The sequence below is a fragment of the Bison bison genome, unplaced genomic scaffold, assembly GCF_000754665.1.
Source record: "Bison bison bison isolate TAMUID 2011002044 unplaced genomic scaffold, Bison_UMD1.0 scf7180017864353, whole genome shotgun sequence".
NCBI classification, from domain to species: domain Eukaryota; kingdom Metazoa; phylum Chordata; class Mammalia; order Artiodactyla; family Bovidae; genus Bison; species Bison bison.
The window spans coordinates 6,880,439-6,891,459 of NW_011494925.1; the positions used below are offsets into that span (position 1 = coordinate 6,880,439).

At 41.9% G+C, this 11,021-nt stretch overlaps 1 protein-coding gene across 2 annotated transcripts in view; it reads left to right on the forward strand.

Annotated features, from left to right (window-relative positions):
* The first annotated feature begins 2,813 nt into the window (after positions 1 to 2,813).
* Positions 2,814 to 11,021, forward strand: part of ADNP2 (ADNP homeobox 2) — a 28,226-nt gene continuing 20,018 nt past the window's right edge. The window contains exons 1-2 of one of the 2 annotated variants that reach the window (XM_010855084.1): positions 2,814 to 4,085; positions 10,252 to 10,372. In XM_010855084.1, coding sequence (XP_010853386.1) covers positions 10,265 to 10,372 — 108 coding nt within the window. In that variant the 5' untranslated portion in view covers positions 2,814 to 4,085; positions 10,252 to 10,264. The remainder of the gene's footprint in view (positions 4,086 to 10,251; positions 10,373 to 11,021) is intronic. The other variant, XM_010855085.1, reaches the window with a different exon arrangement.

The window sequence follows — 11,021 nt, forward strand, 5'->3', positions numbered from 1 at the left end:
GGTTTTTTCTTGAGCGCACAGCTGAGAGGAGCCCCAATTCCTTCACCCTGGAGTTCTCGGTGTGAATACTGATGACGTGCAGATGTTGACATTACAGTTGAACTTTTCACATGCCGCCGCTCACCGCGCTTAGGTAGAGCGCGCAAAATTTCTCCTGACTCTTGGCTTGGGAAGGTCGAAAATAGCCGCCAGTTTTAACTGAACAGTAGCTAAATAATTAAATGTTTTAAGTATTTTCTTTGAATTTGAATGGGAGGCTTGCCGGAATGCTCTTAAAACTTTATAATTGAATGGAATGGGGTAATGGCAGCCTCTTGAGACTTGGAGGACTCTTGTGTGTGGTGATTTATGATGCAAATGGGCAAGTGCTTGAGGGCACCAGCCAGCCCCACAGGGCTCAGCACGCACGTGGGACCGGGAGTCGGGAGGAGCGCTCTGGAGGAGAGGACCACGTAAAAAGTGCGAGTTGAGGAAAGCGCGTGTTCGGCTTTGGTTGGAAGTCAAGTAATGTATGTGTAACTTGTTTAGACATACATGTTTACAAATATGTGTAACTTGTTATTGGGGATGTAGCCATGTTATGAACGAACTTTGATATTCTAGTTGTAATTGGGAGTTTGTTGAGACAGTGGTATTTAGACATGGAAGTGACCGATCTGTGTGTCCTAAGGGTACAGATGGTAGTCTGGAGGGGGACTGGAGTTGGGAGGAGATAGGCTCACTCGTCTGACTGAGCAGTGGTAAGGATGTGAGAGCTGGTTTTAGGTTAGGAATTGAAGATTGGTGTCGGAAGAGGATGGGGAAGGAAATGGCAACTTACTCCTGTATTGCCTGAGGAATTCCATGGACAGAGAAGCCTGGTGGGCTGTAGTCCGTGGGGTTGCAAAGAGGCAGACACGACTGAGCAACTCACACACACACACACAGAATTCTTGTAACCACTTTGCCTTACTCTCCCGTAATGAGTGAGTGAAAGTCGTGTCCGACTCTGTAACGCCATGGACTCTAGCCCGCCAGGCTCCTCTGTCCATGGAATTCTCCAGGCAAGAATACTGGAGTGGGTAGCCATTCTCTTCTCTCGGGTATCTTCCTGACCCGGGGATGGAACCCAGATTCTTTACCATGTGAGCTACCAGGGAAGATATCTATCTATCTGAAGATATCTGGGACACCTTTTTAATTTGATCCAAGTTTGCAATATGTTCCTGGTGAATTTATGGTCGTAGTCACTTTGGTCACACCCCAATATTCTGCTGTGGCTGCCACACTGGTTATCACAGACCTGTTGGCAGTGTGTTACAAGGAGGTCATTGAATCATGAGGACTTGCTGAAGGAGCCTGTCTGAGAAGGGATCTTCTGTGTTTGAACCCAGACCTTTGATTCTTGCTTTCATGTATAGATATCATGTGTTTTTAAAGTTACTTAAAAAGAAACAACTAAACCCTGTATTTGAGTAGTTTCAGCATTTCATTTATATTTTTTGGAGCTTGTTGTTCAGTCATTAAGTCATGTCTGACTCTGCCAACACCGCGCCCCCACCCCAGCACCAGGACTGCAGGATTCCAGTCTCCTCTGTCCTCCACTGTCTCCAAGAGATTGCTCAGATTCAGTCCATTGAGTCAGTGATGCTATCTATAACCATCTCATTCTCTGTCACCCTCTTCTTTTGCATTCAGTCTTTCTGTAGCATCAGTGTTTTATCCAGTGAGTCAGCTCTTAACATCAGGTGGCCAAAGTATTGGAGCTTCAGCATCAGTCCTTCTGGTGCATATTCAGGGTTGATTTCCTTTAGGATGGACCGGTTTGATCTCTCAGTCCAAGGGACTCTCTTCTCCAGCACCACAATTCAAAAGCATCAATTTTTTGGTGCTCAGCTTTCTTTATGGTCCAGCTCTCACATCTGTACATGACTACTGGAAAAACAGTAGCTTTGACTATACAGACCTTTGTCGGCAAAGTGATGTCTTTACTTTTTAATACTGTCTAGGTTTGTCATAGGTTTCCTTCCAAGGAGCAAGCGTCTTTTAATTTCATGGCTGCAGTCACTGTCAGCAGTGATTTTGGAGCTGAAGAAAATAAAATCTATGACTGCTTCCACTGGATGCCATGATCCTAGTGTTTTGGATGTTGCATTTTAAGTTTTTGGAGTTAGATAATAGCAAACTCACAGTCTAATGTTCTAAGTGCTTTTCTTACATTAAATGAATTTTCTTCCTCAAAACTACTTCTCAGAGTCGGTTGTGCAGTCCCTGTTGTACAGAAAAAACAGGCCCTTGGATTAAGTAACTTGCTAAAGATCACACAACTAGGAGTTAACTGTGGAGTTTACTTGAACTCAGGCAGTGTGGCTCCAGAGTCTTGCTTGTGAGATCATTGTTCTGGATTGTTTTGCAAGTGAAATCATTACAGAACTTAGATTTCACAGGAACTTACAAGAAAGTTCTATGACTTAAAAAATTACTGTTTATTACCAGAATGACATTTTTTTACAGTGTATTTTTTGAAATGGGGTATTCTTATATGATCGTGATACTAAAAAGCAACAAAAACCCTTTAAGTGCCTCTTTGGAAAATAGTATTTTCTTTTGCTGCTGCTGCTAAGTCACTTCAGTCGTGTCCTACTCTGTGCAACCCCATAGACGGCAGCCCACCAGGCTCCCCTGTCCCTGGGATTCTCCAGGCAAGAACACTGGAGTGGGTTGCCATTTCCTTCTCCAATGCATGAAAGTGAAAAGTGAAAGTGAAGTCGCTCAGTCGTGTCCAACTTTTAGTGACCCCATGGACTGCAGCCTGCCAGGCTGCACCATCCGTGGGATTTTCCAGGCAAGAGTACTGGAGTGGGGTGCAATTGCCTTCTCCGATTTTCTTTTGCACTTTAATGCGATTTTTGGTAAATTCATGTCTACCACACACTGTGAAATTAAAGGTAATTTACTGTGGGACTTTCCTGATGATAGAGTAGATAAGAATCTGCCTGCCAGTGCAGGGAACACAGGTTCGATCCCTGATCCAGGAAGATTCCAGAAGCTGCTGTGCGGCTAATATGCCCATGAGCCACAGCTGCTGAACCTGCATGGTGCAGCTGCATGCTGCAGCTACTGAAGCCTGTGCACCTAGAGCCCGTGCTCTGCAACAAGAGAAACCCCGCTCCTTGCAACTAGAGAAAGCATGTGTGCAGCAGCAAGCACCGAACACAGCTGAAAATAATAGTAAAATACAAAAGAAAAGAATAATTTACTGTAAACTAAACGTGGTAGATAGTACAGCTGCATTAGCCTGCTGTTTCCTAATGGTGAAAATACAGATTTAATTGAGTACTAAGAATATATAGAGAATAGCATCAGTAAAGGATCTATAGATATGGAAGCATTAAGCAACTTCTTTTCCAGTTAATTAATTAATCTACTCAGCCTTTTGTGTAGAATCTTGCATCTCTTAGAGAATGGATAAAATATGGTAAAAGTCAGCTTTTCCCCCCAAAGTGATTGGCAACAGTAGACCAAGGATCTTGACAGAACTTCTGTGATTTACCTGTCTTTTATTTTATTATGTTTACTTGGTTTCCCTAAAACAGTAAATGCTATAAACAGGAAACTTTTTCTTTAAATTAAGAATGGACCTGTGTACTTGTTTTGAGGGAGGGAACCACAGTAACAATGATGAGGGAATGGGAGCGTGTACAGTTGAGAATAAAAAGCTCCTATTCTGCAGGTTCACGAAGACTTTGGCCCTTCTCCCAAGCCTTGAACAAGTACCTGCAGAGCCCTTTAAAACTTGCCTGATCACTGGAAGCCTCTTCAGCGCCTTCCTCCTGAGAGTTGGCCTGTCAGGAGCAGCTTGGGAACCATCCTGTGAAATGTGGCCAATCCCTGTACTACTGTTTCTCAACTGTGATAAGATCAGCACTTGCTATGTAAGGCCAGATTTCTTTGCAAGCAATACATTTAGCTTCTTTGTTTTAGATATAGGTGGATGATGGTCTTAACCTTGGGCAGTCCTATTTATCAGCCAGCTTTTGGGAAAGAAGTGCTCCGGGAACTCTAAGGAGGACAGACCAGCACATCTGGTGGAGTGAGTGGAAAAGGTGAAGGGAAGTTTCTGTTGAGGCTGCTCTGGCCAGAGAAGCCAGTCTGGGCTTGAAAGTGACGCTGTGCTTAATTTTTAAGAATGCTCCCACAAGGTTCTTGACAACTTGCCTTTTAAATTATGCTTTTGAAGCCTAGAACCCAGTTTTGTGCATTTTATTGTTAATGATTTTTATTATTTTAAAACTTGACTTGCTATGATTTTTTGTATCTTCTGGTTCTAAAATGCTAAATGATCCTTCAAACTCGCTTTTTACTGAACCTGAAATATAATTTTTACATAGGTAACTTGTCTGAAAAATGTACCCATTCCAAATTGGCTTCTCGATACTTCATATTTTCTTATTACCCGGGAAAAAGTTCTTTCCACTGTTAGCTCTAATGCCCCTTTCATGTCTCGTTTTATTCCAGTCCATGTTTTCAGTTTTACTTACCTTTTGCCAAATACATTCAGATACTCCTTTACCTCAGTGATTTTTTGATGCTGATTTATTTACTTAGAATGTCTTGAACTCCAACTCACCAATCCTCTACAGCCTGTCCATTTTGAACCTCTGTGATAGGCCCAGATGTTCAGAGAAACATGATTCCTGCCCTGAAGATGTTTAGTTCAAAAGGGAAAATAGGTATATAAGGAAATAATTACAACGTAGTGAGGTGAGTGCAATGAAATAAGTATAAACTGGCCATTCTGGGAGTTCTTAGAAGGGGTTCCAAGCTTATCCTTGAGGGAGGAGGAGTTGTAAAGGGTTTAGAAGTGGAATTTCCAACTCAGAGAAATTGTTTAAAAATCTTGGGAGATACTGCCAGTCGATGTGTAAACATGGAGAAATTAATGTTTTTCTACTTAACCTCACTACCAGTCAGTTCATTTCAGTTCATTTCAGTCGCTCAGTCATGTCTGACATTTTGTACCCCGGTGGACTGTAGCACACCAAGCTTCCCTGTCCATCGCCAACTCCCCGAGCTTGCTCAAACTCATGTCCATCGAGTCGGTGATGCCACTACCAGTGGATATTATCAGTCTTTAAATTATTGTTTTGATAATTTGAAAATTGGCATTATTTTACCTGACATTTCTTTAACTCAAATTTAACTGATTTTGTTTGTAGTTTTTATAGTTTGTGCATTAAAACCTTTTTTGAAATAGTTTCGGATTTATAGAAAGTTGCCGGTGTACAAAGAACTTCCCCTGAATCATTTGAAGCTAAGTTGCCAGAAAAGATGCCAGATGACTCCAGTATTGTCCATTTCCTACAATAAGGACATTCTACATACCCGGAACCATCAAAATCCATTCTACATACCCACAACCATCAAAATCAGAAAATCAATGCATTGTTAGCATCTGATTCTCAGCCCACATTGAAGTTTTGCCAGTTGTTCCAGAAACATTATTTATAGTAAAGAATCTAGTTAGAATTACACATTGTATTTAATTTTCTTTAGTCTCTCACAATCTGAAACAGTTCCGTAGTTTTTCCTTGCACCTTCTTTGTCTAAGTATTGTTATTGTTCATTTACTAAGTAGTGGCCAACTCTTTTCGACCTCATGGTCTGCAGCACACCAGGCTTCCCTGTCCTACACTATGTCCCAGAGTTTGCTCAAACTCATGTCCATTGAGTCAGTGATGCCATCCCACCATCTCAGCCTCTGTCGTCTCTTTCTCCTCCTGCCTTCAGTCTTTCCCAGCATCAGGGTCTTTTCCAGTGAGTCAGCTCTTCACATCAGGTGGCCAAAGTATTGGAGTTTCAGCTTCAACATCAGTCCTTCCAATTCAGTGTTGATTTCCTTTAAGATTGACTGGTTTGATCTCCTTGCTGTCGAAGGGATTCTCAACAGTCTTTTCCTATAGTTGAAAAGCATCAGTTCTTTGGTGCTCAGCTGTTTTTCTGGTCCAAGTCTCGTATCCATACATGACTACTGGAAAAACCATAGCTTTGACTATGGACCTTTGTCGTCAAGTGATGTCTCTGCTTTTTAATGTGCTGTCTAGGTTTGTCATAGCTTTCCTTCCAAGGAGCAAGTGTCTTAATTTCGTGGCTGCAGTCACTGTCCACGGTGATTTTGGAGCCCAAGAAAATAAAATCTGCAGCTATTTCCACTTTTCCCCCATCTATTTACCATGAAGTGATGGGACCAGATGCCATGGTCTTAGTTTTTTGAACATTGAGTTTTAAGCCAGCCTTTTCACTTTTCCGCTTTCACTCTCAACAAGAGGCTCTTTAGTTGCTCTTCCCTTTCTGTCATTAGAGTGGTATCATCTGCATATCTGAAGTTATGATATTTCTCCCTGCAATCTGGATTCCGGCTTGTGAGTCATCCAGCCTGGCATTTCCCATGATGTACTCTGTTCGTTGGAAGGATTGCTGCTGAAAGCTGAAGCTCAAATACTTTGGCCTCCTCCTTTGAAGAGCCGACTCATTGGAAACAACCCTGATGCTGGGTTGTTTGATTGAGATTGAGGGCAAGAGGAGAAGGGGATGACAGAGGATGAGATGGTTGGATGGCATCACTGACTCAGTGGACATGAGTTTGAGTAAACTCTGTGAGATAGTGAAAGACAGGGAATCCTGGTGTGCTGCAGACAGTGGGGTCGCAAAGAGTCAGACATGACTTAGGGACTGAACAACAACAACTCTGCATATAAGTTATATAAGCAGGGTGATGATACACAGCCTTGTTGTACTCCTTTCCCAAGAACCAGTACATTTTTCCATGTCCAGTTCTAACTGTTGCTTCTTGTCCTGCATACAGACTTCTCAGCAGACAGGTAAAGTAGTCTGGTGTTCCCATGTCTTTAAGAAGTATAATTAGTTGATTTTTAGTAAATTTATAGAATTGTGCAACCAACAACACAATCTAGTATTAGAACATTTCCAGCACTTTCCCCAAAAACCTGTCCATGTGCGGTTACCCACAGCTGACCACTAATCTACCTTCTATATCTGTAGATTTCTCCTGGGCGTTTCATATAAATGGAGTCAGACAATATGAGGACCTTGCATCTGTGTTCTTTGACTTAGCATCATGTTTTTGAGATATTGATTCTTGCTGTTGTGTGCATCAGTGCCTAGTTATATTTATTGTAGTGTTTTGTGGTATGAATATGTCATGTTTTGCTCATGTGTTCACCATTTGATGGACACTTGGATTGTTTCCACAGTTTGGCTATTATGAATGGTGCTCTTGTATCATCTGGATACTTCTGAAGTTTACAGGGAATTTTGTCTCTTAATTGGATGTCTTCCAGACTTCTGTGAATTACTGTTTTCCCCTTGGTTATTAATGAGTATTTTGTGGGGAGGTGCTTGGAAATGATATAAAATACCCTGTTCTTGACTAAACTTTAAATTTAATTATTTTTGTTATCATGAACTTGAGTTCATGTTCTAGTGGGTTATATTTTGATAACTGTTTCTGAATACCCAACCACCCTAAAACTTCGTGGAGTGAAACATTTTATATAAAAATTCAGTAATTCTTCAGGTGGGAGCAAGGGGAGATGGCTCGTTTATGTTCTGCAATGTCTGGGGCCTCACCTGAGAAAACTCAAAAGACTTGGGGTGAGTGGACAGCTGCAGGCTGTAAGAGCATCTTCACTCTCATGTTCAGTGGTTGATGTGGAGCCTTTCCATGTGGGCTAGTTGAGCTTCTTGCAATAAGGAGTCTAGAGTCCAAGAGTAATGGTACCCTCAGGGCAAGGAAGTGTGTGGCGTTTTGTGGTCTAGCCTGGGCATTCACATAGCCATGCTTTATTGGTCGAGGGAGCTGCCGAGTTCTTTCCAGGTCCAAGGAGTGGGAGCGTAGATACCTCTCCTGCTTGGGAGTGTCACTGACATGTGAGGAAAGCATGTGGGATGGCCGATACGGTGATATTATCTTTGGAAACTTCAGGGCCGCAGGTTATAATCTGTTACTGTCATTTATTTGGTACTCACATTGTCCCATACTTGGCTTGTGGAAACTTCTTCAAGCTGACTTGAGTACTTTTGACACGTCTCCCCGTTTTCTGAGCAACTCCTTTATTTTCTGGCAGAAGACATTCTAGGATCATTTTGTCTCTTCCGTGCTCCAGCCCTGAAATCAGCCATTTTTGCAAGGAGCCCTGCTTCCTTTTAAGGGAAAGTGATATTTAGAAAGGATGATTTGAGCCCAAGGCGTGGTCTGCTACTGGTGTGTAACTACTTCCAGGCTCTTGCAGTGGCCTGAGCTGTACAATATACACATACACATTAACAAATATATATTTTTAGAATCCGTATTTATTACAGATAATAAGGTCACAGCTGTACCTTTTATCCTGGTCAGCTACCACAGGATTTGTTTTAATTTTATGCCTTTTCAGATATTTTAAAAGCAGAGTTGGTGGTGGTTTAGTTGCTAAGATGTGTCCAACTCTTGCGACCCTATGGATTGTAGCCCACCAGACCCCTCTGTCCATGGGATTCTCCAGGCAAGAATACTGGAGTGGGGTGCCATTTCCTTCTCTAGGGGATCTTCCCAACTCAGGAATCAAACCTGGGTCTCCTGCATTGTAGGCAAGTTCTTTACCAACTGATCTACTAGAAAAGCCCAAAAGCAGCATTACTGAGATGTAATTTACATTCCGTACAGTTCATTTGCTTAAAGTGTACAGTCAGTGGTTTTTATTTAGCACATTCACAGAGTTGTGCATAACATCACCACAGTCGATTTAGGACGTTGTCACTGTTCCAGAAAGAAACTTAGCCATCACCTTCCATTCTCCTCAGCCCCTAAGCAACCAATGTTCTCCTTTTTGTCTCTGTAAATTTTGTCTATTCTGGACATTTCCTATCAATTGAATCATATAATACGTGGTCCTTTGTGTCTGATGCCTTTCACTTAGAATAATATTTCCCAAGGGTTATCAGTGTAACATGCATCAGTACTTCACTTTTTATGGCCAAATAATATTCCATTCTTCCGATACACACATTTTATGTATCTATCAGTTGATGGACATTTGCGCTTTTTAGTTTTTGACTGTTACAAGTAATGGTGCTGTGAACGTTCTTGTTCAGGCTTTTGTTTGGATGCAGGTTTTTTATTTCTCTCAAGTGGTATTGCTGGTTCATATGGTACTTACATGTTTAATCCTTGAGGACCTGCTGGACTTTCCCAGACCGGCTGCACCATTTTTCTGCCATTACTGCCAGCAGTGTATGGGGGATCTACTTTCTTCACATCCGTGCCAGCACTGTTACTGCTACTTCTTTTAAGATTGACAGCCATTCTAGTTGGTGTGACGAGTTATCTCATGATGGTTTCTATTTGCTTTTCCCCATAGCTAATGTTGCCTAGCATATTCTTAAGTTCTTAATAGCCATTTGTATATTGTCTTTGTAGAAATATCCAGATCCTTTTCCTGTTTTTAAGTTGGCATATTTGTTCTTTAATTATTGTCATCGGAGATTTTTTTATATATTCTAGATATAAGTTCCTTATCAGAAATAAGATTTACAAATGATTTTTTTCTCCCATGTTGTGGATTCTCTTTTCGTTTTTTTGATGGTTTTCTTTGAAGCATGTACGTTTTTCATTTTGATGAAGTCCAACTTAGCTACTTTTTCTCTTGTTGCTAGTGTTTTATGATATCATATCTGAGAACCTGTTGCCAAGTCCAATGTCATGAAAATTTATGCCTGTGTTATCTTCTGAGAGTTTTGAAGTTTTCACTTGTGCATGGATGTATAGGACTCATTTTGAATTAATTTTTGTGTATACTAATAGGAAAGAATCCAACTTATTCTTTGATTGTGGAAATCTAATTGTCCCAGAATAATTTGTTGAAAATTACTCTGCTTTCTTTACCTACCTTGTTTTTAAAAATTTTATGCACATACATGTATGTGTGTATATATGGATGCGTGCTAAGTTGCTTCAGTTGTGTCCGGCTCTTTTTGACCCTATGGACTATAGCCAACCAGGCTCCTCTGTCCATGGGATTCTCCAGACAAGAATACTGGAGTGGGCTGCCATGCCCTCCTTCAGGGGATCTTCCTGACCCAGGGAACGAACCCATGTCTCTTATGTCTCCTGCATTGGCAGGCGGGTTCTTTACCACTAGCGCCTTGTGTGTGTGTGTGTGTGTGTCTGTGTGTGTATACACTTATTATAATTTTGTTTTCTTTCCTTTAAAGGAAAATTTCAAAAATGTTTCAAATTCCCGTGGAGAATCTTGACAACATCAGGAAGGTACGGAAAAAGGTGAAAAGCATTCTTGTGGACATTGGGCTTGACAGCTGCAAGGAGCTGCTGAAGGTAAGAGGACACGTGTAATGGTTGAAGAGAAGACAGTAACCCCGGAAGCCCTGGGCTGAGGGGGACTCTTTGAGTGGGACTCTGAACGGGACTTCGAACAGGTCAGATGCTTCAAGGTGGAAAGTACTGCCTCTTAAAATGAGGCCCAGGAACAGCATTCCTTTTTATTTATGTCTTTATGGTTTAAAGTGACTGCTTTAGGCTCCAGTTTTTAGTTACTTTAAGAGGGTCATTCAGTTCAGTTGCTCAGTCATGTCCGACTCTTTGCGACCCCATGAACCGCAGCACACCAGGCCTCCCTGTCCATCACCAACTCCCGGAGTCCACCCAAACCCATGTCCATTGAGTCGGTGATGCCATCCAGCCATCTCATCCTCTGTCGTCCCCTTCTCCTCCTGCCCTCAATCTTCCCCAGCATCAGGGTCTTTTCAAATGAGACAGCTGTCTGCATCAGGTGGCCAAAGTATTGGACTTTCAGCTTTAGCATCAGTCCTTCCAGTGAACACCCAGGGCTGATCTCCTTTAGGATGGGCTGATTGGATCTCCTTGCAGTCCAAGGGACTCTTCGAGAGTCTTCTCCAACACCACAGTTCAAAAGCATCAATTCTTCGGCACTCAGCTTTCTTCACAGTCCAACTCTCATATCCAT